This window comes from Falco peregrinus, chromosome 4 (genome assembly GCF_023634155.1).
Source record: "Falco peregrinus isolate bFalPer1 chromosome 4, bFalPer1.pri, whole genome shotgun sequence".
NCBI lineage: Eukaryota > Metazoa > Chordata > Aves > Falconiformes > Falconidae > Falco > Falco peregrinus.
In genome coordinates this window covers 66,385,925-66,413,447 of record NC_073724.1, presented here as the reverse complement: position 1 = coordinate 66,413,447, position 27,523 = coordinate 66,385,925, and the positions used below count along the sequence as shown (strand labels likewise).

The 27,523-nt window shown below is 41.6% G+C and overlaps 1 protein-coding gene across 1 annotated transcript in view; it reads right to left on the bottom strand.

Annotated features, from left to right (window-relative positions):
• DZIP1 (DAZ interacting zinc finger protein 1) overlaps positions 1-23,717 on the bottom strand; it is a 40,631-nt gene extending 16,914 nt beyond the window's left edge. Inside the window, exons 1-11 of the mRNA XM_055802774.1 lie at positions 23,604-23,717; positions 18,575-18,644; positions 17,993-18,496; positions 15,122-15,206; positions 13,450-13,574; positions 10,202-10,363; positions 9,326-9,463; positions 7,953-8,015; positions 6,652-6,792; positions 4,206-4,254; positions 2,843-2,899 (exon numbers count right to left, since the gene is read on the bottom strand). Of these exons, the coding sequence (XP_055658749.1) occupies positions 2,843-2,899; positions 4,206-4,254; positions 6,652-6,792; positions 7,953-8,015; positions 9,326-9,463; positions 10,202-10,363; positions 13,450-13,574; positions 15,122-15,206; positions 17,993-18,496; positions 18,575-18,577 (1,327 nt within the window). The 5' untranslated portion in view covers positions 18,578-18,644; positions 23,604-23,717. The remainder of the gene's footprint in view (positions 1-2,842; positions 2,900-4,205; positions 4,255-6,651; positions 6,793-7,952; positions 8,016-9,325; positions 9,464-10,201; positions 10,364-13,449; positions 13,575-15,121; positions 15,207-17,992; positions 18,497-18,574; positions 18,645-23,603) is intronic.
• Positions 23,718-27,523: the final 3,806 nt, after the last annotated feature.

The window sequence follows — 27,523 nt, the reverse complement described above, 5'->3', positions numbered from 1 at the left end:
ATAAGCAGCACAAATATTAATTTTAAACCAATATTCTTAAATATGATGAATTTTTTACACTTACCTGAGGCCTCTAAGTTAGGAGCCTAGTCATCTCAGACTCCTTCTACAGTCAACGCAGAGACACAGGCAACTTAAAAGAGCAATTCAGATCTTAGTTCAGCTGAACCAAACTCTGAAGGTGCCCCTTTTCTCTGTTCATTGTCTAGGAAGACTACTTTGACTAAATTTTCCTCAAATGCTTCAGCTACATCCCTAATGATAGCTGAGCCTTAGTCCATACCATGTTGGAAGACTGAGACATAGGTTTTAATGGACAATCTAATATCTTTGCTTCTAAATTTGCTTTTTTTCCCCTTATCTAATATTATTGACCTAACAAAGATTAAATACGGAACAAGTATCAACATTTTAAGAGTAATATAGGAGCCAAAGCCTGATTTTAAAATACAATTTTTAAAAACAATTGTAATTACTCTGTTGCCTTTTTGAGAGACTGAAGTAATCTTTGAAAATAAGACTGAAGTTTTATCAGCACAAAACCCTACAGCTAGCTACGAAGTAGAAGAATGGCCAGCCAGGACAGCATTCAAGGCACACTATTAGCTCTCACAAGAAATAAGGAAGGTTAACACAAAAGCACCAGGCTAACACAGTTATTCCACTGCTTTACACCTAAGATACCCAAATTACAAATGAGGTATCTTTTCATAACATAGATTTAAGGTGTGCAGAATGAAAACTAGGATGTAGAAGTTTCCAAGCAACTTTGAAAAATGTACTGAGGTTCACATTACAGAGCCTTTTCCAGAATTAATTTTCTTTCAGAGAAAAAAAAAAAAAAAAAAGGAAGATATTCCATACGCAGGCAATTTCTTGGTAGCAAAACTACAGCTCTTGTGATTTCAGACATGCTCTGTGCTACATAAATTTGTGTATAGGAGTTACCAGCAAGTGCTTTCATTTTCATAATGGCACGAGATGCAGCCATGATGTCTTAATTCAGTATGTAAGTCATTCCATTGAGGAGCCCTGAAAATCTTGGGAAACACGCTATAACTTCTGCTAACCTTTATATCCAGAAATTAGGTAGGGTAAGTTTAAAAAAATCCAGAAGGGAAGAAAAGGGACAGACAGAGAGACCTGCAGAGATAAATAAAATAATCATCAGCAAAGGAATCCGAAGGAAAGACCTTCTTTGAGGTTTCATAATAAACTGATAGTGAATCTTTTGTATATCAATAGCAGGAACAGCCTTTTCTATCTTGAGAAGTTTCACGAAGTGTCACAGATTTCATATTTGAAGCAGCAGGACATCAGAAAAGATCTGAATGAGCTGATTTATATTGTCAAGAGTATAGAAAATACTAATGTTCACAGAACTCCCTTCTTCCTCAGTACAAATGAAAGTAAATGCACTAAGAAAGCAATGCTTGGCAAGCTTGGCATGTAAGCACTTAGCAGTAATGATCTTCATAAAACTAATTTCTTAAATTCAGGGCAATAGTTAAGCTACTTGCTGTGAGATCTCTTAGCCAGAAACGGCACTACTGTGTTGGTGCAATGAAGCTGGTTTGAATGAAAAAGAATTGGATTATTTAAAACACTATTACTAATAATCTATACTTAATATATCATTACTTTTCTCTGCGCAATATTTCATCTATATAGCTTCACTTAAAAAGCTTCAAGCAATGAACTACTAACCTTACATAGGTTAGAAAGAAACCTCTGTATTATTCAAATAATGTTACCATGTAATAAATAAACTCTTTGTTTCCTTCATTTAATAATTCCTGTAATAACAAATATTTTGAAATCAGCATATTTCAATATGAGGAAATCAGCAAAAAAATATGAGGAATATTTTTCATTCCTCATTAAGTTACTGAAAGCTTCTGTTGTATACTGCCCCTTCTCCTCATATGCCTTTTCAGAACTTTTTTAATTTGTTGAAAAAGAAAAATTCTGTACAATTTTCTTAGACAAATTCAATTTTGTCTTCCTTTGGCAGGTTTTAAAACTGAGAGAAATAATAATAACCCCCCACTATTTAATTAGAATTCAATAATTCAAATAAACTGGTTTTTAACATTTAAATATTTTACTTGCTCAAAGTTCATTTTTCATTATTTTCCTACTTAAAATGAAAATAAAGAATTAATTGATTGCAGAATATTGGCATAGTAACAATACTCACCATTACTTTGCATACTGAGAACAAAAAAGAACTATTTTCACAAAGTACAAAACAATGTAAACAGAGGTTCATCCCTTCCTCCCACTTCTAAACAGTATCACAAGATGACAAGTTAAATCCTAAGTAATGATCTATATGTAACTACAGATACAGAAGAACTATCTAGATGGAATGACTCTACTTTGATTACTTCTGTATTTTTTCCTCCTTGCCATTTGAAGTCACATGGAAACTACAGTATTTCGAGACTTATAAACAAACATCTCCCCATATTTCCCTATATAAATTCCAGTAAATGCATATACCTATCCAGAACATGCATATACCAGGTAAGAATATTTTCTATAAGAAAACAAATTTTATTTCCTCAATTAGTTTCATTTACCTTAAAGTGCTTCAATACTATACATGTGTTAGGAAATATTCTCTAATTATTTTCCTTTGGTTTTCATGTATTCTTTTCAATAGTCATCTTTACAATTACTTGACAGAAATTCTCAATGCTGACATCCAGCAAAGCAATTCAAATTATGTTCTTTCAATATAACTGCTGTTACAGCTATGATGTGACAAACAACACATCTGAGAAGACAGAGTGTAAGATTTAAAAGTGCTGGATCTGGACCTATCGAAAAAGCTTACCATGCATCACTGGTAGACTTGGTTTAGATTCTTCAAGAGGCTCTACAGTAGTGCTCACTAAAGTAGCATAAAAGTAAAAAATAAGTATATGTATTATACTAAACAGTAACAGACATACAGATTCTTAAATGTAGCAATATTTAATCATATTTATAAATAATGTAATTTTTTGCTTTAATGGCAAAAAAATTTAAACAAATCATTTACAAAGTAAAAAATGGTCCTTCACAACATAAAAGTACATCTCTACGTATGTTTAAGATTTTTAATACTTCTAGAATCAGGAAAAGAAACTAGTAACTACAACATCACTGAACTGGAATGTGATCATCTCTGGTCACATCTGTATGCCAGTTTTGTGTCCCAGGGAAGAATCCTTGGCCCAAAGCTACTTAGTTAGGTCTACCCTGACCAAGGCTTGCATTCCCTTGCATTTCCCAAAGAGGATCTGCTGCATTTGCACTTCACATCATTTAAAGAGCACAGCCTTGGAGTGAATTATCACTTCAATTCTACGTTATTCAGATCAGCTTGGGGCCTAGGATCAAATTTGCTTGTGTGCCATGGTCTTACATTTGTCTGTGCTTCAGTGTGGCTGAACATGACCAGCTCCAGTCAAAAAGTCATGCAGCCATACCATTACTTTGCACTCCCCTGTTAAGATTAACCTGCTCTCCACTGTTAAGATTCAGTTCAAGCCAAAGTCTTGCTAAGAGCAAGATGGTTTCCAAAGTGGGATTAGAATAAATTCAGCTGTCATGATCTACTGCAATAAATTTATTTCAAGTCACTGCAACTGCAGCATCAACTATATGGGTGTTTGTGGTGCAAGACTGCATCCTAAAACCCTATTATCAAGTTTAGCTATTTGTAATGGACATCAGATGTTAAAGCACTGCACAAACAAAAACACTGGAGTACTTAAAATTCTTTGAACACTTGTGTCGTAACTGACAAACTAATAAATTTTGTCTACTCTTTCAGTATTTTCCCTTTTGTGAGTTCTGCAGTCTAAGGACAGTCACTCATGAAAAAACAATTGAAATTACACTTCATAAAGCAAAGCTAAAAGTTGTTTACATAATACAAAATAGAGTTGCTGTATTTCACAACTCTTCACTATTCAAGCAATCAACTTTTCCCATTAGAAGCCCGTACAGCTGCAAAACATGAACTTTGCAAACCACGACACAGAAACAGGTAGGTACCCTGTGAAACACAAATACATCACCAATGCTGATTTGATTTCAATATTTAGTTAGCAAAGTTGATGTCTGTATTTTTCAATGAACCATAACATTTGTTTTGGCCAAGCTGCTGAAATCAGAAACAAAACCTGCTTTTTCTTACAGTTTGTACCTACCGTCATGTGGTTTAATGCTTGCAACTGATCTTGTGGACAATTCCTTTATCTAAAAGGGAAAAAGCATACGTGAATAGTTAAAAATGTAAATGATCAATATCTAGAAATGAACATTTAGTACAAAATACCTGGCTTCAGTACTATTCCATAAGAGAAATTATTGTTTATGATTTGGGGAGAAAAATACTACTTTTGCGGAACTCTGCTCTACTGCTACTGCCTAATGTGTATTCCATTTATGCTTAGTCAATGCTGAAGCTTTACTTCTGTTTGTTGTCTTACATGAACTTACGCTTTGTACAGCCTGTTATTGCAAGCTATAAAGAGAAACAAGAGCAGGCCTATGAGCCACTTCAGCACTTACAGTTTCAATACTTTCTGCTACAGCAATTCATGTTCAATTTTGCAAGTTTAGCTTCACTCCAGGGAAACACTTTACACATTGATTTTAAATGTATGAACAGTTCTCCTGTCTGCTCTACAGTTTTGTGTATTTGACGCCAAAGACATGCACTGAACAAAACTGAGATGGCAGAGGAAAGAAGCTGGCTATGATCTGATCTGAAGAAAACAGGAAACTTGTGAATCATCCTGTACCATTAAAACAATGGTGTTCTGCACTCCCGTTCCCCAAACAGAAGCTAAACCCAAACCATACAGACACACAGTCAATGTCAGCTGGAGCTAGCACAAGATACTGGACCCTGGTCCTCTTTCATTTATCAGTTTTGCTACAGCCAGTAGTGCCTCAATTCACTGCCCATCCAGTTCAGATTCTACAAAAGTGTTAGCTATTTCTCAAGCCCTTCCAGTTTCCACAGACTGAGAACATAGATCTTCACAACTATACTTCACGAACACCAGACTCGGATCCCTCCAAATCCACTTCACGTCTGTCACCATACTGTTCTGTTTTAAAAGGTGACCTTACTGTAAGAAATCTGTCTAGGATTAAGTCCTCTATTGCTCTAGCTATTGAATTTGTTAAGGTGGAGATGTAAAAACTATTATTTGTCTTTCCAGTTCTTTAAGCACTTAAGTAAAGGTTTAACATTAATCTCAAGAAAAATGTGTAAAATCAGGCGTTGGTTTGTAAAGAATGCATTCTGTAAAAGAGCAATAGGTTCTAAGGACAATGTAATCACGCCGTAGTGTAAACTGCAGACCACCCAGATCTTCACCCACCCTTCACCTCAAAAAAATCTATAGTTATTTTTGAACAGAAGCATATTTTAAAGAAAAAACAATTAAATTCCAAACAAACAATTTCACAGAAGCATACACTATTTCAGGTTGGAAGGGACCCCTAGGATCATGGAGTCCAAGTCCCTGCTCCTTGCAGGACTACCTAAAAGTAAACCATACGACTAAGAGTGTCACCCAGATGCTCCTTGAACTCTTGACAGGCTTGGTGCCATGACCTGGGGAGGCTGTTCCAGAGACCGACCACCCTCTCGATGAAGAATCTTTTCCTAAGATCCCATGTGAACTTGACACAGCTTCATTCCATTTCCTGTCATTGGACACCAGAGGGAGGAGATCAGCACCTCCCCTTCCAGTGCCCCCCTTGAGGAAGCTGTGACTTCGATGAGGTCAGCTCAGCCTTCTCTTCTCCAAGCTGAACAAGCCAAGTGATCTCAGCTGCTACTCCTAAGCCTTGTCGCCCTCCTCTGGACACACTCTAATGTTTGATGGCCATCTTGTACCGAGGCACACAGTACTTGGGGTGGAGCCACGCCAGCGCAGTGCAGATCAACCCCCTCGACAGGCTAGCTATGCTGTGCCTGATGCATCCCAGGACACAGCTGGCCCTTCTGGCTGCCAGGGCACACTGCTGGCTCACTCAACTTATTTGCTTTTTTAATTTTTAATGACATTAAGCCAAACGCCCACACCTCTTCCCACCGGGCTACGCTCTAACCTCATCCCCCAGTTTGTACGTGTAAACAGGATTACCTCATCCCAAGTGGAGAACTGGGCACTTATTCTTGTTAAATTTCGTATGGTAATAATTCAATTAATTTTCACAATACTAAATATGATACTTTATTTTTAGTGGGAAAAGTCATGTATTACTTTCATCATATACACTACGTCTCATTATGATTATTTTGTGGCAGATTAAATCCCGTTCACCATCAGAAATTTTTCATCTGTAGACATTTTTTGGTGACTGCGCCCTATTAATACTTTAACTCTGTGTTGAACTTATTAAAAACATTTGGGTTTTTTAAGCCTTTCCTTCTAATTGTGTTTTAATTCATGGTTTATATTCCTGTATCTCTTCTCCAGGTCTGTAATTTATCAACATAGTTTTTAAAGTGTAACCAAAATACTACAAATTGGGAATATTCAATATGCAACCATAGATGTATCACAGACCAATTGCTAGTAAAATGTTTCTGTGTCCTATGCTCTCTGAAACACAGTGTTTCACAAAACAGACCTGCTTCTTCTGAGTAATAATCAGATCATTCTGCTCCTGAAGCCTCTGTCCCAATTCTTCTATCCTCCTCTTATAAAATGTATTATTTTTATTCAGGTCTTCTCTCACTGATGATTTAAGCTTATCAATCTGTGACAGTAGCTAGAAAGCAAGAAGAAAAGTAACTTCACATTAACAGTATATAAAACATTTTAATACTCTAAGTTTAAACAAGCGTCATGCTTAAATCACTTTTTATTTACACCACGAAGACTACCTAAATCTCAATACAAAGAAAGGGACATACAAACACATTGCTGAGATTGCCTACAAATAAAAGCATACAACTCTATAAAAATGTTTTGGTTATAAACAGCGCCAAATAATGATATTTTAAGGAGATGAGGTATGAATTTGCATGATGAACCTAATATGTTAGTTAGCTCTGAATGTAGAAGAAAGGGAACAATATTTTAGGAGCATTATCCCAAAAGTAATACTTACATTACTCCTCCCTTATTCTATTCTTGCATTGTATGTGCGTGTATCATTAACTACATCCTTTTGGGGGAATGTTCCATGGTTCCTCCCCACTGCTTTCTTGCCAGAGGAGGAGAAGCATTGGTCAGACCACTATGATCTGCTCAGTTCTTACATGGTCACGCAGATGAAAGGAAAATGAAAGGAAAAGAAGCAAGAGAAACAAAGCAGGAAAGAGATTAAAAAGAAATGCAGACACAAAAAAAAAATCTGAGGAATAAAGCTTTGTATAGTAAAATATATAAACTGATGCAAAATAAAATGCCATGGTGTTTTTTCCCTGGAAAAGCTGAACAGATTCTGCATTAGAAAGCTACAACAGAAAAAGCAGCAGAGAAGTGACAGAAAAGAGATAAAAAGATTGAGACATGTGCCATAGGTCCATGGTAACAGAAGGTACAAGGTAGATGAAAGCTACATGTTGGTAAAGTTATATCTCAACTATCCAGCATATCCAAGTAATACAGAAAACACTGCGTAATACAGTGCTCACAGAATTAGTTGTAAACTCTCAAAAGAAAGATGCAGTTTCAGGTGTCTGTCAGATTCTTAAATGACAAATTCTGTTTCAGCCTTGGCCTTAACTGAAACATCAAGATCCTAGCATATCAGAAATACAGAGACAATAAATACATCTAAGAGGAAACACTCTTATAAACTCTTGATATCTAGGCTTTCTAATCCAACAGATGTATTATAGCACATCAAGAACTACTGAAAGGGTACGAACACAAGGAAAAAAATGTCTCCTTTTAGTTTAAGTGGTTTGCTGTGCCTCTTACCAGGGACTTTTCTGTCTCATGGTCATGATGAAGGGCTTGTATTCTAGATGTCCACTTACTTTCCTGCATAGAAGAAAGCAATACTAATTCCTGTTAACAACACATTAACATTTAGTTTGATATATGCAGCTTTATTTCTTGTTAATAACATATTAGCATTTAGTTAAATATATGCAGCTTTATTTTTCTAAAAAAGCATAAACGCTGAAAAGATTATTGATGATATGAAACATGTGTAACCCCATACTTAAGACCTAGAACAGTTATTAGCAAGTTTCATACATCCAAGTATGGTTTTCTTACCAATCACTCTAGAAGCTATATTTTTGTTCCTTGATTTATATATATAGTGACTGTGAGTTAGAAATACACAAGTATTTTGATATATCTCTGTGTATTAACAATAACAGTAGTAAGAGCAGGTTTTTTCCCCCCAAAATAATGTCATTTCAAGCACTCATTAACAATTTATTTTGTGTAATGATGATAAAGAAAACAGTACTAATATATGAGTTTGAGAGTGAACTGAATTTTCTTTGATGAAATAAAATAACATAAAGTAAAACTAAATTTTCCACATCTTTGAGCAGATGTGACCAAACTTCTAGGTGATACCAGCAGTATGCAAAGATCTTCACACCCCAAGAACCACAAAATATATAATGTGTGTCTCAAAGTGTAAAAACAAAACCCACAAAATACAAAACAAAAAAAGAGAGAGAGAGGAGAGTAAAAAGGTTTGCAGGTATTTCCAAAGGCCTCACAACTCATTTTTTTTAGAGGAACAACCTAGACATGCAAGTGAGTCTCAGAGCAACGCAAGGACCTTGGCCTCAGTGGTCCTTCCTAGCTCAATCTTTCCTGCAGGTGGGACTTCGGATTGTCCAACAGATTTGAACTAGCACAAGCATCTGTGCTGGTCAGATGACACAGTCCTAGTACAGAAGTTGCATCTGACAAGCTCAAGTGCTTCATATGGCTCAAAAGCCACAGGCTGACAAATCCTGTCAGAAAGTTAACTTTTTTTTCATTTTGGAAAATAGAAAATTCCAATTTTTCCATAAGTGGCCTCAGAGATCAGCAGACATAAATGGTTTATCAGAGCCTTCTGCAACTGAACTGCAACAGTATCTGGTAAAGCTAGATATCAATAAATAAATAACAATTAATTGATTTCTAAAGAATAAGGGAAATAATTCCTTGATTTCTGTTATAAAGATTGTACTAAATACTAGTAAATCTTTAAAAACAGCTATTTTAGGCATTGAGAGGGATGAGAATTTTATTTATGGATTTAAAATCCTACTCAGAGATGTACAAAAATAAAAAGACCAATAGTCTATCAAAAGCAATACATTAAGTTACAATGTTACCTGTTTTTCAAGAAGCTTAAGCACACTGTGATAATCCTGAGAACTCTGAGGCTTCTCTTCTGTAAATTCTTGGCTGTCTTTCAGCGTCCCTAGATTGGATTTTTGTTGCATATTGGACTTTTGTAATTCTAACAATTGCTAAAAGGATGAGCGGAGGGAAATTAAGAACGTGTATAGAGATTTTGTTAACTGTCATTTAATACAAAATGTACTGTAAACATAACTATCCAGAGACTGCATCAGATACATTTGAAGTATTTCACATTTCTCATGAGTTCAGCATTTATCAAATTTCATGTAATTAATATATACATGTAGCAAAAATATGTCTTGCAAATGTGCACAGGACCTAGCAGCTACAAAATATAAGCTGCTCTGGTAATGCTGTGCATACTTGTTTTCTGACCCACCTATACTTTTACAATTCTCTTTCTAGTGAAAACTCTGAAAAGCATTTCCAAAGCACATATTGAAAACACATGCAGTTCTACTGTCAGGACTATAATGCAGAGGTTAGTCCCCTCCGTGCCAGTTATGAGAATATTAATATAAGGATACCCAATAGTCAGCAATAACAGTATCTACTAATCTATAAACAGGCATTCAAATGTTGAGAAGTAAGGAGAAAAAAAAAAAGACAGTTACTGAATGCATAATTCATTCATCCAAGACTATGCTATTAAAAAAGAACTGAAATTATGTTAATAAAGTACCAGTATAAAAAGATACAATTATGGCTAGCATTCAACCATTATTTTTTGAGTTTTGTAAGACAACCTCTACGATAACTACATCACATTTCAAATACGTGAAGTTCACTGCCATATATTGTAAGGGATTCATGCTTTAAAATGTTGGAAAATATAAATCACTTACATTTTCTAATGTTGAATTTCTTGAAGATAACTCCTTAAGTTCTTTCATAAACATCTCTTTCACTTTCTCTATTTTATCGGCTAATTTCTCTTTTTCATCCTCTTTCCATTTATGAAATGATTGTAGAATTTCTTCTTCTTTTGATTTTTGCTGTTCGCATTCCTGAAATTATTTTAAAAACTTTATTTGTTATTTTTCCCCACATGCAATAGTACTTCTAGTACCCAAACTATGTGTGGGAAGCAGTCACTTTCAATGGAAAATACCATGACATCAAAAAACATAAACCCCACCAGTTTCTGAAGAACTGTGAGTAGCAAACTATACATTTTGTTAGCAAAACAAGTACACCTCAAGAAGTTTTGGTCATTCATCATTTTTCATTGACTAACACATGAATGACCTTATTTGGTCATATCAAAGATCCATCTAGTTCAGCATCCTGTTTCTCACAGAGGCCATAAGCACATAGGTGAGAAAGGGTAATATCAGGGCAAGCAAACATGTGTGTTCTCCTTTGTAATCTCCAAGCTGCCAACTGTTTTCAGCTCAGAGGACCTCCTCAGCCTGATATAGTTTGGCAAACTTAGTAACCTTCCATACATTTATCCTCATATACTTTTGCAGTCATCCCTTGTGGCTGCATCAGCTTTTAACAACTGCAACATCTTTTGCCAGCGAGCTCCACAAGCTGCAGGAAGAGCCAAGTACTTTTTTTCTCATCTGAATCTGGCTCCTGCTAGGTTCATTTGATGGATGCTAAGTCCTGAACCGAAAAAAGAGAGTGAATCATTGATACCTATTCACTCTATGTAAACTCATGACTTCGCAGACATCATTATCTCACCCTCCATCTCCACCAAGCTGTTGTCTTTTTCAGACTGACAATTCTTAGCATGCTCAGTCATTCTAAATAATGACTGATCACCTCTGTAGCCCATCTTCGTAACTTTAATAATTCTATCACATCCTTTTTGAGATGAAGGGACCAGACCTACACACAGTATTTAGGCTGTGGCTTGCTTAGTGATTTTTCAGAATAATTTGTAATACTTGGTTTTCTTTGCTGGCTGCTACTAGCCAGTGTCTACACTTCCCTGGAAGTATGTATCACAACCTTAAGATCTCACCCTTCTTCAGTAATAACACTCAGCTCAGAACGCGTCATTTTGTAGATGAATTTAGAATTATCTTTTTTACTCGATTTTATGTTAAAATTCCTTTTACCATTCCATTACCTAGTCAGTCATTTTTGTGTAGTCCTCAACTTGTTGAAAGTCCTGCATTTCACCGCCCAGAATAGACACTTTTTAGGCAACCCCTACCTCTTTCCACCACAGCATTCACTCTGAATTTGTTCTCCAACTACAACAAACAATCATTGTACATTTACAAAGAATGGGATCTTCCGTATCATTTCACCTCGAAGGAGCAGAAGGAACCAAGAATGCGAAGCATGACAGTTTTTATCCACGTTCCCTACAGCAGTGGTTCTCCTAACAAAAAGCACAGGCGAAAGATCTTCCACTCTTTCAGTCAAAAGATACCAATACATAACAATACCTGAATTGACAGTGGATGTCAGTCATGGCAGACAAACTGCAACTAGTCATGCTTCACATTTCTATCTTCCCTGACATCCCAGAAAAACACAGAAGCTTTGAAAGCTTCTTGTTGTGCAACACTGCAGGCTGCAGCTTCAGGACATTTCAGGCAGTCCCCTTGTAGTTAGGAGACTCAGCTTCGACAAGTGACTTCAAAATAGGCCCCTAAGGCACAAAAAGTCTACACTGCACTGTTATGACTGCTCCAAGTTCCATCTCGTAGGAAAAATAATGCTTAAAGGGCAGAAGAAGTATGTTATAGATGTACTCCCAAAAATAAGGCACAGATGAATGAGTACAATACCTAGCACATGTTCACGCAGGGCCAAAGCCCGTTATTCTGCCAGTGCTTGCACTCCTAAGTGAAACTCTACGCACACTCTTCATTTGGTCATGCATTACTTTTGAAAATGGAAAAAAACCCAGGAAATTGAATGGTCCTGAGAAAAGGGGAACAAGAGGACTGAAGAAAGGAAAGTCTGAAGCTGTGCTCAGGGAAAGAAACACTGTGTCTTACAGAAGATCAGTCTTTCCTCTGAAAACAAGGAAGAAAATTAATGATAGCCATGTTTTATTTATTCCCTTTAAATTCAAAATGTAGTGTTTCTTCCAAAAGGTAATGGTTGGTTTTGTTTGAAGGTCCTCCAACTCCACTAGGAAAGCCATTTATAAGTTCTGAATATTGGAGGAAGGAAGGTTGTCACACGTTATGTTAACAAGCACAAAACACTGCTTTTCAATGTGATACACAGCAAACTGCAACTGCAATATAAAGATCAGTGTTTAATTCAATCATGTGAACTATCTTGTCCCTTATGCCAAAAATGTGCTCCTCAAATTGAAGTGCAAAGACCCTCTCCTATTAAAAAAATTTCCATCCCTATTTCTATAATTATCTGATTGCATTTACTTAAACAGAAATGAAAACTGTGAGATTATCTGAAATTATCAAGCTTTAAAGAAAATAATAAATTAAACAGCATACTTACAAGATTCAGTATCATCCTAAACAAAGCCTTCCATGTGATTACAAACAGATGATTACTGCTTTTAAAGTATTCTGCTCTAAAGTCTTTTTATTCACATAGAAACAGTTAAGACTACTTTCTGCTTTTGCTCTCTGGTCAGCCCAAACCCTAAGCACCTAAAGACCAACATGCAAGACCTAGACTGTTTTGGTTTTTCTCAGTCTCTCTTCCTTGAACTGCTTTACTCCTGTTAGACAGTAAAGTCCTCCACAGGAAAGAATAAATCCTACTCAGTTTATAAAGCCACATGTAAAATCATAGCCATATCTAAGAAACAATCATCACAAAATATCATTATGTCAAAAATAGCTTGTATTTCACCACAGTGACACAATTTTATCTGCTTCAATAACAGACCACATCTTATGGACTGGCAAGTGCTAACAAAGTGTCATCTCAAGCATTCTTTTCAATTATGTCTAAAACAAAAGTAAGGAGAAAGTGGATGTTCAGTATTATGGGAGGCAAGGGAGCGCTATGCTCTAATGCCCAAGCACCATCGCTGATGGACAGGCAAGCTGTAGATGCATTTTTGTCCTATTCCAGTTACAAAAGAGGGAACACATTCCAAAGTACTAATTCTTTTGAGACGTTCACATTACTTAGCACGTATTACCTTAGAAAACCTGGCCATATTAGCCTGTTGTTCAGCCTCTAACTGGGACTTTGTCAGCTGCAACTGTTCCTTCAATTTATCAATCTCATCCTGCAATTTGTCCGTCTTTGCTTGCCTCTTCTGTTCTGTTTGAAACAAACACAGACAGAAAAAACATTTGTTGTAATTTCTGGAAATATGATAGTTACTGCAAATGCATTTCTATAGTGTTTCAGTAACATCTTCATGAAGTGTGACTCTCTTAGACCACTTACCCTCACACTACAATGATTCTCTAAAGATACTTTTAAATACGTATGTTCTCTGGACTGCTAACTTATCCCCAAAGACTGAAAAATACCAGTATTACTGACATGTGAAATAGTTTATGAAATATTTACGACAAAAAGTATTCTATAATCTAATTTCAAATGAATCTAAGCAGCACAGGCTCAAAAAAGGATGTATGAAGGACAAAGTGAAACTCCATTATGCAATTCTGTTAGGTTTAATTTATTCTACATAACTTTTGTAAGGAGTACATTTGGAATACAACTCATTATTTACCTGGAATGAGTCAGGGGAATGTCACTGTAAAAAAACCCACGTTAAAATATGCAAAAATGCTAACAATCTTTAACGTTGAAACATTTTATCAATTTACGAAGGATTTACCAGCCCATCACCTGGGAATCTGAGCACAATGCAGAATATTATTTCAGAAATAACTGCATGGAGTATTTCCCTCATACAGCCATTTCAGACTAATTCTTTGCATGATTAGTTTAGCTGTTTCTGCAGCATCTTCCACTATGATTTTAATCAACTGTAAAGTGCACAGGAGCTTCTTTCTTATTCCAAAATATGAATGCTTCCTCAGACCCCTCTCACTGTTCCTGCTGTTTATTTGCCTGACAAGCTACAGTTCAGACTTTGCTGGATTCTTCCCACTCTTTCTCCTCCCAAATGCTCTTTTTACCTGACTCATTTCTTATCACTGCCATTTGTCAATACTTGTTAGTCTTTACCAATAAATCACAAGCATGCAGCCTAACAGGAAGGAGAGACTTTAAGAGATGGGTGAAACAAATTTTGAGAGCCTTGTTTTTCAAACTAAACCTTTTTCAATGAAGAGAGACAAAAGTACGTAAATTAACGGTATAGCAAGATTATGATAGATACATGAAGTCAAGAGTAATCTTGACAGTTTATTTTTCTTACTATATTTTACAGTCAATTTAGTTCAGGAAAGCCTAATTCTATTCAAACTGATTTCAGGTGAGCTGGATTATTTCTGTACTGGTAATTCATACATACCCACAAAATGAATTTTCCTTAGCACAACTTGTTCATTTAACCCACACCTTCCTAACATGCATGCCTAAAGAGAAACTGTGCTCAGAACTCTGCTACAGACTAAAGTACTCAGCGGGATCACTAGTTTGAAAAGGTACTGTAAATATGGCATACAATTTTTTGTTAATTATCTTCCAGAGACTGAAATATAGGGTGCCCAATACATTTTGTCAGTCAGTGTTCCTTGCATTCACACAAATTGGTATCTGCCACTTAAAAATGGAACATGAAAATCATTCTTCCCAGTTACACAAAATCATGGACTGCACATTCTCACTATATTTACACTTTTCTAAACTGTTTACCTTAATATTTTTTATAACATTAAAGTACATACCCATCTGAGATTCTTCTGGATGACGCCTTTGCATGTGACTTTGTAAAAAGGAATAGTTCATAAAAGCCTTTTCACAAAACTGACACTACAAAAACCAGATAAAAATATTTTAGTTATTATTAGTAACATCTGTTTGGTAAGTATAGTTGTTACGGTTTTTAACAGGTTACATCTTATCCATACCTCAAAAGAAGGTAACTTTAATAAATTCCATCTCACAAGAATAATGACTAAAATTTTCATGATACCAGATTTCTGCTAAGTTATTAATATATTTGTGTTATGTAAGGTCTTTCAGTGATGGTCACGGGCAAGAATCTCATTGTGCTAGGCAGTGTACAAACTCTGAACAAAAGACTCCAGCCAAGCAAGTTCAAATTCAGATATAAACCACAGATTAGAGATGAATATAGGTAGGTAGAGAACTGTAAGGGAAAAGTAAGACAACACTATTCAGCAAAATACACACTGACTCCAGCCAACTAGTAGGTCAGGTATTAAGATTCTTGTATCACAGGAAAGGACAGCACCACACAGCTAGGAAGAAACAATAAATGTCAGTTGTAAGATGACAGTATTAGAAAGACCATAGATATGTAAAAAGCACAGACATTTCAATCAGAATAAGGTAACAGTACACAATTTTGCAAGAAGTACATACACACATTAGTATGCTACCTAGCATCCTTCCAAAGCGTAAAGCCATTTCAATTACCATGCCTATAATTTACTTATTAGTTTTGATTTTCAATTTAAAATCATATTTTCAGGCAATTTTTTCATGTTCAAAGTACATTCCACTAATGTTCAGAATAGTAAAAAGAGATGGGTAGTACAAGGACAGAAGCTACACCTACAGATTTTACAACATACTGGTATGATTACGAATCAGAACCCCTAATCGCTTTAGGCAGCACTGCTCTTCATCTCTCTCATACTTTTTTTCCCCATAAATATATTTTAACAAACCACAAATACTCAGCTGAGTCCTCTTCCCTTATCAGTGTGATATGACTGTAAGAGATTGACTTAACAGATTCAAGATCTTCTCACCGTAATCAAATTCCCAGACTTCATCTAATATTTAAAATACTGCCACTGAGAGTCAGGTATCCTATTAAATACATCTTTGAGCAAACACTAAAGCCATTAATTATTGAGACGAATTTTGTTGTACAAACATAAAAAAAGGTGCTAACATAAAACCAAAGTAGAGATATAGTATGGCAGCAAAGCATTACTGCCAACCAAGAGGGAGCTTACAGTGCAACAGATTGCACATGATTTATGGAATTAAATTGGCTGTGAAATAATGTTATCCATTCAAGCACAAACTTCACGTCAGTTTGACTTGTTAGTAGTGAAAGAAAGCTCTTACTGCAGGAGACAGGACTAACACAGGGAATATTTAGGTTTTGAATTATGTAACATTATTCTTGCAACTACTTTTCACAGTGTTAGACACAATGTGCGCTTTCAACCTACATCATGAATGAGGATATAAAGTTTCTGAACAAAGTATCAAAAAAGTGAAAAATGATTGTATAAAATTAAATTTGTATTACTCTGATGAAGGTATTGACCAGCAAGTATTAAATTTATGACCTGTAGGCACTAGTACCATTTTACAGTAGTATTTGGTAATACCTAGCTGACAATCACAGTCTGAGAATTATTTAGGTTTACACATAAAATGATGCATGCAAATAGTTTTCTTTTGCAACACAGGACAAACTGTTCTTTAAGTTGCCTAAAGGCTTTTTAAAATTATACCACATCAGCAGCTTGGCCTTAAGACTAACACTCAAATGCACTGAAACAAGGTTCCCATGAAATCTACCATATGTATAGCTCTGCTCTTGGAGCATGAAGTATTTTTTCCCTTACAGAAACACTTGAATCAACTTAGCTGATGTCTTAAAAAACTAAACTTTGCCAGCCTGCTGAAATTGGTATCATACCATGGGATAAGATTGTACGTTCTTAAGAAAACTTGCATTGGTTCTGTACTGCAACTATTCCACTGTTAAGGAGAATTTCAACAATCAGGATTGCTAGTATCCCAAGAATTAAAAAAAAAAATAAAAAGAAAACTATAACTGCAAACATAGGTACAAAGAGCTAGCCTGAAATCATGTCAAGTCTGTGTCCAGTGTACTCTCCAGACTTCAGACTACAACTGAAGATGCAATCTGCATTCCTGAAACCTGCTGAAAAATGCTGAAGCTGAAAAATATTTAAATCATACTATTACACCCAGAACACAAAAACCTCTCCCTCAAAAAATGAGTGCCGTGACACAGAGTCAGAACAGCAACGTACTAAGGCTCTTAAGGAAGAACCTTAAGGAACAGATTGTTGTGGAGTTAAAGATGAGCTACCTCACTGGGGCTCTTTAACATCATGCCTGAGTCACTTCTGAGTCATGCACACAAGCAGAAACTTGGTGCCTGGAGAACATTACTGCAGGAAAGTTTTGATGTGCTTGCCCTGTGTGTTTTCTGACCAAGTCGTTGATTGACAAGGAAAGACAGCAACAGAAAGCAGTAGCATATTTATCACAGGTTTTGTATGCGTGTGTTTGTGACACTTCAGATGCATCAAAAGCGAATCCAAAAATAAAAAGCAATTATTAGTAAAAAGAGGATTTGTTAATATGATGTGGCACTCTCCCAAATGTCTGTGAAACACAGACGGGAAGCGAAGCACCCTACTCCCTTTTCCTAAGGTCACCGGTCCCTCAGCTCCAGCCTTCCACCCCGCAGGTGACCGCACCGCAGCAGAGCGGGTCTGTTCTGCCACCTGTCCCCAGACCGGCTCGGAGCTGGCAAGGTGTGGGTGTGCCGGGGCTGCCAGGGCCTCTCCTCTCACCTGGTGGTAGCTGGCTCGGGCCTCCAGCATCATCTGCTGGGTGCTGATCATCTTCTTCCTCCGCCGGCACTCCTCCTTGAGCCCCTTGATCTCCTGCGAGTGATGGGCCACCTCCTTGCCCAGCTGGTCGCGCTGGGCCTGCGCCGCTCGCAGGGCCTGCTCCAGGCTGCCGAGCTGGGCGCTGAGGTACTCCTGGGAGTGCAGCAGGTACTCGGTGCACAGCTGGGACAGGCGCAGCAGCTTCAGCAGCAGCGGGTCGGCGGGGCCCTGGCAGTGGGGACAGCGCTCCCGCTCGGCGCTGCAGAAGGTGACGTGCTCCAGGTGCTCCTGCAGGGCCGCCACGTCCCCCTCCCGCGACACCCGGCCCACGTCCACGGCGCTCAGCCGCCGCCAGTCCGGGCTCTCATGGCGGCCGCGGAACTGGAAGGCGGGAAACGGCGCCTGCCCCGCGCCGCCCCCGGCTCCCCCCGCCGCCGGCGGGTAGTAGGCGCGCTCGGTGAAGGGCTGCGGGGAGAGAGACACGGCTCAGCCCGGGCCGGCACCCACCCCACCCCGCCCCCCGCCCGCCCTCCCGGCGCTCACCATGGCCGAGCTCCGTCCCTCGGGCTCCGCTCGGCGCCGGCGTCCTCCGCGTCGCTATAGCAGCCTCGGCCTGCGCGGGTGGGAGGCGGGAGTCAGGCCCGGCCGCACCGCCTCCCGCCCGCCCCGGGCCCGGCACGCCGCCCCCCGCCCCGCCGCCCTCCGCCCCGCCGCGGGGGCTCGGCTCCGCGACCGGCACAAACCCCGTCCCCTTCCCCGTCCCGTCCCGCTCCATCCCGCGGTGCCAGCGCGCTCTCCTGGCAGCGCCGTGCCGCCACCCTGCTCCCGCGGGTCCCCGCACTGCTCCTGCCCTGCACACCCCGCGTGCGTGCCATCTTCACGCACTACTCACACCCAACACATACGTATCCTCAGCCACACCGTTACCTGCACGGACCCTTACCACAGCTACACAGCACGTGTTTTCTCTCTCCACATTCCTTTCACTTCTAGGAAGCCCTTACGTGGCGCCCTACAGACACATTTCACTTCACTGCATCGACGTGCCACCCCACCCACCACCCTGTCCCTCCTCCCTGCTGCTCCTGACTCATAAACTTTTCACACTCTATGACAACGTTACACGCCTCCACCCCTGTGCCGTCCTATGCCCTTCTCCAGCCTCACCTACTCACCTCCCCGAAGGGGTGACACCTGTCACCTGCCCACCATCAGCACATGGTACGTATGCCATTTCTCTCTACATCGACTTCACGCTGCTGCACTCTCATGTGCCTCAGCTGGTAGCTCCATGCAGTCTCTTCAGTGCAGTTCCATACCCTCCCAATGCCTGCACAGCAGCCTCCTGCCAGGTGCTTCCATGCACCTCCCTCACCCTAACACAGTCACACACCTTTTGCATGCTGCTTCCACATGCTCTCCTCACTCGTCACACCAGCACACCTCTGCCTGGTACCACCAGACCTCCTCTTGCAACCACATAACCCTACAGCCTCACCACATAGGCCCATCATTCCTGCCTCATGCTACCAATCCCAAACACTTCATCCCCAAGAAGCACCTGGTGGGTTGTGTATATTGCCTACTTCATCATCCATGCTCAAATAATTTTCTTCAAGGCAACCAACACCTGCTGCCTATATCCCTGTCTCACCACAATTCCCAGTATGCCCCAGCTTAGTGTTCCCATTTCCTGCTCCTGCTCAGTCACTTCAAACACTGTCCCCAGGCAGGAGCATCCCTCTCCTGCATCACACAAAATTACCCTATAGCCTTGCTCATCCTTACTACTGTCCTCCAAAAGCCTGCTGTTCCTGTTAACACTTCTTAATATTTCAGTCCCCTATGCTACCTCGGCCTTACTGTCACATTCCATGTTTATACCTACCTGACTTTTCAGTTCCTTCCACACATGCTCTAGTTTCTCATCCCCCTAGTCCCTCCTAGATACGTACCTCTCCAAGAACATTCACACAACATATACTTAATCATACATTCACACGACGTATACTTAATCATACATTCACACGACGTATACTTAATCATACACTCCGTTCCACAGGTTCCTCTACATCATGGTTCACTGAGTCACATAAATGTTGTTCACAAGGGATCTCTGGTGATCATCACCTAGTCCAACTTTCAATGCAGGGCTGTCACCAACACTAGTTCACATCACGTTTGGCATTTAAGATGAATGAATGGTCCATGACCTCTCTGGGCAACCTGGTGTATGGCTGTGCTCTCTTCTTCGTGAAAACATTTTCCCTAGTATCTCATTGAGAATCTGCTACTACCAAGAAAAACATGGTTCTGATATTTTTGCAACTATTCTTAAGTAACTGTAGGCCACTATTAGAGTGCCCCCTTTGCCTTCTCTTCCCCACACTAAACAAGCCCAGCTCCCTCAACCTCTTCTTGCAGAAGTAGTGCTGTAACCCTAACCATCTTGCTAGCCCTCCTCTGCCCCTTTCAGCTTCTCCCCATCCCTCAGACTTCCCCTTAACATTTTCCTCCATTCACCTCCTAGGAACGTGCAATGAACCTCATGTCTCATCTGCACTTTTAACATTACCCTTTCCAATATAAATGGTCACATGTCTACCATTAACCACAACATACATCTACTTCTATGCAAATACCAACAATGCCGTTACATGCACTGATGCAAGGTCTCACAAATTACAAGCTCTTAGGTTTATCTAGGTTTTTATATTGGTTGTACCAAAAATCTTGTTTGCTTTTCCCACATATAAGAATTGATATAAAAAAAAATACACCTGGACTAATTTAATTCCCCTATCTTAGCAGATATAGATTGAACAGAATAGAACAGAACAGACTATTTCAGTTGGATGTACAGCGATCATCTAGTCCAGCTGCCTGACCGATTCAGGGCTGACTGAAAGTGAAAGCATGTCATTAAGGGCATTGTCCAAATGCCTCATGAACACTGACTGGCTTGGGGCATCGACCACCTCTCGAGGAGGCCTGTTCCAGTGATCGACCACCCTCTTGGTAAAGAAATGCTTCCTGATGTCCAGTCTAAACCTCCCCTGGTGCAGATTTGAACCCTTCCCACACGTCTTACCACTGGATCCCAGGGAGAAGAGATCATCATCTCCCTCCCCACTTCCCCTCCTGGGAACCTGCAGAGAGCAACGAGGTTGCCACTTGGCCTCCTCCTCTCCAAACTAGACAATCCCAAAGTCCTCAGCTGCTCCTGACAGGACATGCCTTCCAGCCCTGGCACCAGCTTTGTTGCCCTCCTCTGGACACATTCACATGAACATCCTGCTTCAGTTGTGGGGCCCAGGACTGCAGACACTACTCAAGGTGAGGCTGCGCCAGCGCTGAATACAGCAGGACGGTCGCCTCTTTTGACCGGCTGGTTATGCTGTGTTTGAAGCACCTGAAGCACAGGGACAGCTGCTCTGTGGTGCCCCTCCATGAACTCTGCTCTCCATATGGACATTGGCAACACTCTGGCTCGGCCTCAGGAGGTGAGCAGGCTGAGCATCGCCATTCCTCCTAAAGGAAACCTGGGCACACAGCAAACTCACACTCCAAAAAGATGGACTTCTGCCTGGGAAAAATGAGGGTCTGGTACTGAACACCTGCAGCAGAAGTGTCTTCCTTGCAGTCAACACACCCAGCATGCATCCCAGAACCACGACCATGGGATACACCTCTGCTTCACAGTACAGACCCACACATTTGCTCCAGTGCTCAGCTACCAAAACCTAGACCCAGATCAGTCTCAGTGACGGTCAGACACTCACTTCAGCAACCCAGGGTCCAACTCTTTATCAGCCTCTCCCATTCTTCACACTGACATCTACCCCTGCACAAAGGCAAAGAAGGAGGAGATTTCTTTTCATACCCACAGAGAACCAGGAGGACTTCTCTCTTGTTTTATCCGCATACTGAAAAGTTACACCCTTCTCTCTTCCCCATTTTTATAAAAAGCTTGAAATCAACCTTTCCAAGAACATATCTAGGCCCAGCACAAGGCTTCATTAATCTACAAAATTAATTTCAATGTATGGACATTGGAACTGGGAAGTTAAAAACATGAACGCAGTACTGTGGGCCCTCCTGCCTGTTGGCTCAAGCCACCCTGGAAGGCAATCTTCCAAAATACTTAGCACTACAACTTCCTTTTTGGACCTTTAACCTCAAGTCTACTGGCTACGCTTTACTGCAATGCCGGAGGTTCCATACATCCCTCATTCACATTCTTCCAGCACTCACCACTTTTTTTTTAATTTAGAAAGATACTGTGTGGTGTTCATAACATTGCCATCTTCTCCTGCAAGGATGACATTTTTGCCACCCCGTTGTCCATGAACAGGGCCTCCAGCAATTCCTACCTTTAAAGAAATCTATTTAACATTTTTTATTTATATCACATATAGATCTGCCTGGTTTACTGCTGAACTTTGCACTGCTCTGACTCCCTAAGTAGTAAGAAAATATACTGCTAATCTCCTTTAAAGCTATTTCTAGTACACTGCAGAATCACTTCCATTTACAGTGTATAAATACGCTTCTATTTGTAAGCAGCTAGATTTTTAAAAAATGCTCAACTACCCACTACTGTCCAAAATGTTCATGCCTCAAATTCCTTAAAGCACCTTGAAAACTTGTATTTGGATATTTTTCCTAGGCAAAGGAACTGTTAAGCTGTACATAACAGAATTTATCTCCCAAAGATCTGAGCCTAGCACATGCTCTATCTATTTGACATAGGAGAAACTTCTTCACATAAGAAAACATGCAAACTACCAATTTCTGTGTCAAGCAGAAGGAGCCTGAAAAAGCACACATGCAACAAGGGTCTTTAACTCACAGATGCATGGATTTAATAAAAAAAAAAATTAAAGACTGCAAAGTTAAACCAAACCCGTGGCCATGCTTATTCTCCTCGGCCAACGTGTTTAGTCAGGAATATACATATGGAGTTTCATGCTGCTGCAGCTAAACTCGCTTTAACTGAACGTGACCTCACAGCGATGCATCACGAAGCTGCGGGGAGGCACAAGCTGCCCAGGTACATCCATGGAGGCAGAAACAGTACGTACAGGCTGAGACAGACCTTTTCCATCTTTCTTTCTGTCAGATTTACTCCATCATTGGAGCTGTGCCCATGCAGGTCAGGGCTATCACCCACCCGCCGGGCCCCCTCCGCTGGGGGTGGCACCGCCGTAGGGTGGCGGACGGCGGAGGAGGCCTGGCTCCCCCAGACACCCCCTCCCCCGGGGTGGGCGGCACAGGGGAGAAGCGGCTTTTCACCCCGGCCGTGCCCACAGGCCAGGCCCGGCCCCGGCCCGGCGGGCGGGCAGCGGGGCGCACGGCGGGGTGCGGCGGGAGGCGCCCGAGCAGGGCCGGGCCTGCGGGAGGCCCAAGCTGGGCTCCATCTCCCAGCCGAAACCTCAGGCTCCCGCCCCGCTCCCTCCCGCTCCCTGCCGCCTTCCCCTGAGGAGAGGCCCCGCCGCGCGGTTCCCTCCCCTCACCCCCCGCGCCCCAGCGGCTGCCCGGCCCCGGGGCGCGGGGCGAGCCCCCCGCTCACCTCAGGCTGCAGCTCCGCGGCGGCCCGGCCCGGCCCGGCGGTGCGCGGCTCCCCGCCGCCGGGCGCGGAGGGGTGGCGGGGCTGCGGCCGCTCCCCGCCCCCGACCCGGGCGGTTACTGGTGCATGCCGCAGGGGGAGGCAGCTCCCCTCCTCCTCCTCCTCCTTCTCCTTGTCCTCGCCTCCCCCGTCCCCCTGCGCCTCCCGCTGCCCCGAGGCGGCGGAGGATGAGCCGGGGCTGCGGCAGGGGGGAGCGGCGGCGGGGGGCTGGGGCCGGCGCTGCAGGCGCAGGCGGGGACCCCCACGCTGCTCGCCGACTCTCGGCTCTTGACAGTCGCCCGGCAGATGTTTGTGCCCAGGCGGGGTGTCCTTTGTCCTGGTCCTAGCCCAGGAGCGGGTCCCGAGCCTCTTCGGCCAGGGGCAGTTTGCTTTTTTGTTTGGGGGGGGTTTTGTGGTTTTTTTGGGAGGGTTTTTGTTGGTGGTTTGTTTTTTTTTTTTTTTCAATACACGGGAAGTTATAAGAAGCTTTTGCAATTACTTGCCACGCAGTCACTGAAGACGAGACATTTAAACCGGCGAAGCGGCGCGCTCCTCAGCGGGCAGCCCCGGGCAGCGCAGCGCAGCCCCGCAGCGGGCGGAGGCGGGACCCCGCCTGCCCGCGGGGCTGGAGCGGGGACCTGGGGGGCTGCCGGGGGCTGCCGGGGGCGCACTGTTAACTCCCGTGGGCGGGGGTGGTCCTGCGCGTTTTCTGAAGTGTGCAGGAGGACACCAAGTTCCAGTGGGAGGGTAAGGCGGCGGTATGCTGTCCTGAAGGTATCTTAAGTAATGTCAGGTGGAGAGACTGGGTTCAGTGAAAACAGGTGTAATATGTATAATATGGAATGGAAAATATAAACGAAAATATGTATAATAATATGTATCATGCAGGTAAGATCATTCCAACGGCTACAGATTACATCAGATCCTCCTAATTTTCCTCCTCTTCCCTGTAAGGTTTTGAATCGTGGTTTTTTTTCCAGAATAAATGCTGTGCAGCCTTTGTGGCAAGGAGGAAATTTTCAAACAGTTTGTATTTAATATAAACTACACCAGCAAATTCAGCGGAGGGGATGACCACCACATATTTACAACACCTAGTCTTCACTGAGGAGTTCTGTTTGGCCAGAGAGACACCATTTTTTTTCCAAAGTACATAAGCAATAAATTCTGGAAAACTTTTGGCTCTCAACACACACGCTGAGACTTTGCAGGACACCAGCTTTCCTTGCTGAACCATGAAATTCTGCTGTGACAGTGTTGATGTGGGCACATATGCTGCATACACCAGCTTTAAGAAAATAAGTAATCATTTGGATGCTTCAGTTTTAATGTCCTAAGAGTACCTCAGCATGCTCCCATCACTAATGGGTGTTCAATCCACAGGATCAGGCTGGAGCTAGTCTGAAGGAAAACCCAAACATGTATAAGATGTGGACCTCAGGTCCTCAGTACTGACTTTTGCTTCTGTAGATTGCTTTTGTTGGGTCACTAAAGCAGGTGTTGTCAGACAAAGATGCTGATATTGAGGCTTTAGTGTGGTAAACCTTAGTTAACACTAATAATGAAGAGATAACTTTGAAAACTAGCAATGCAACGGTCACTGCCTCTAAGGGCCAGGCCTAGAGGCAAACAGTTGATGAGCACATTATGTGAATGGCTGGAGCACCCACTTAGTAAGCACGATGTGCAAAGGCAGTCCCTTCTGTGCCCAAGAAGTTTTGTCCAGTGCCCTTCTTAAAATGCCCTAATGGCAACACCATAGTTTGTTCAGCATGCTTTCTAAGGATCTCTTGCCGAAGCCGTTTGTTGCATCAAAGTAAATGCTAACTGGGTGAGAAAATGTTGATGATTCTGGTCAGTTGGTAAAGGAAGGTGTGTAGGAGGTGTGCAGAAACTCTTGGGTCTTGGTCACTTATTCTAGGATCTGCTTAATATAAAATATACAAGCAGCCCTTAGAATGAGAGCTAGAACCAAGTTTCCTGTTCTGTGAGGGGAGGGCCATTACCCTGTCTGCTACACAGAGTCTCATTCTTTCCCTCTTACTTCTTTCCTGAGGTTGATTAATCTTTAATTACTTGCTGTAAGTGGTACAGCCTCACTTGGCAAGAGCAGGTATTCTTTAACCCACATTAGTGCCTGGTTCCTCCCCTCCTCATATCGTATAGCTTGGTGACAAAAGTACTCTCCTAAAACGTGCATGGATTTACTAGGAGAAGACCAAGAACGTTATAACTTTTCCCAGTCAGCATGACTTGATGCAGGAGGTTTAGGACAGCCAGCAGTCTGGCTGGAGCAGGCAGGCGCTTACTGCTCATGCACAAACAGGCAGTGGTGTGCAATCACCATAAATCCAACATGCACCTACATCTGCCAAGAAGGTTCCAGCTCATACCCAGCTGCACAGTGGATGTACCCCATGGACTGCTGCCTTGAGAGATGATAAACACTCTCTGTTGGCCTGCTTCTGAAGTTCAGTCACCATCACATTTAACAGCTGTATTGTGAGAACACATGAGATTTGCTCCTCTGGTGAACTAGCTTAAGTTATGCCCAGCTTATGCACACCATGAAGCACTGAAAAAGACCCTTGGCAGCTTGTTTCTCAAAGACATGGTGCTTTGAGCATTTTCAGGCAGAATGGTGCATTTTTTTCTTTAGGTCCCTAGAGGACAGTGAAATACCAGCTTCTCCAGGCAGATGCCGACCTTTTTTCACATGTCCTGGTTTCAGCTGGAATAGAGTTAGTTTTGTTCTTAGTAGTGGGTGCAGTGCTGTGTTTTGGATTTGGGGTGAGAGCAATGTGGATAGCACACTGATGGTTTTAGTTGTCGCTGGGTAATGTTTATACTGAGTCAAGGACTTTTCCAATTTCTCAGGCCCTGCCAGCGAGAAGCTGGAGGGGTACAAGAAACTGGGAGGGGACACAGTTGGGACAGCTGACCTGAACTAGCCAAAGAGGTATTCCATACCATGGGACGTCATGCTGAGTATATAAACTGGGGGGAGCTGGCTGGGGCGGCCGATCGCTGCTTGGGGACTGGCTGGGCATCGGTCAGCGGGTGGTGAGCGGTTGTGGTGTGCATCACTTGGTTTCTTTCCTCCCTTCCCTTTGGATATCATTCCTCTCCCCTTCTCCCTCCTTTTCATTATAACTGTTTATTATTGTTATTATTATTATTAGTTTTGTTTTATTTTATTTCAGTTATTAAATTGTTCTTATCTCAACCTTTCAGTTTTACATTCCTTCCCTATTTTCCTCCCCATCCGTCTGGGTGAGGGGGAGTGAGCGAGCGGCTGTGTGGGGCTTAGTTACCAGCTGGGTTAAACCACAACAGCCCTTTTTGGCACCCAAGTGGGGCTCAAAGGATTGAGATAACGATGGGTCTTATCAGGCTGTGTTAGAAAAAACCTGTTGTTTGTATTCATTGTATTGGTTTAATATTCACTGGCCACTTATGCTGATTTCTCTGCTCTTAAAGTTGCTAATGGTCTTAGGGTTGCGTTATCTACTTCGCTTGAAGTATGTGCTTCCTGTTGTGCTGTTTGTTGTCCTTGGGACCTGGGCTAAAGTTATCATAGTGCTGTAGTATATAGTACTGGTTTACGACATGATGCACTCGCTGGTTGTAAAGCTAATCTGGTCTGTATATGTGGTGTTGTTGCCCCTGTGCATCGGGTGGTCCCTGGTGGGGAATGACAACAACTGTATTGAGGGCTTTGATTTTCTGGAGGGCCAGCCTGTGGGTGGGGTCCACACACACCCCTTCTCCCCAGGGCTAATGACTGAGGAATTTAAGATTTTTGGAAATTCTGAGTATCTTTGGACTGTTGGAACCACTATAGCACAGGTCCTGATCTTATTGCTAGGAATAGTGAATACGGT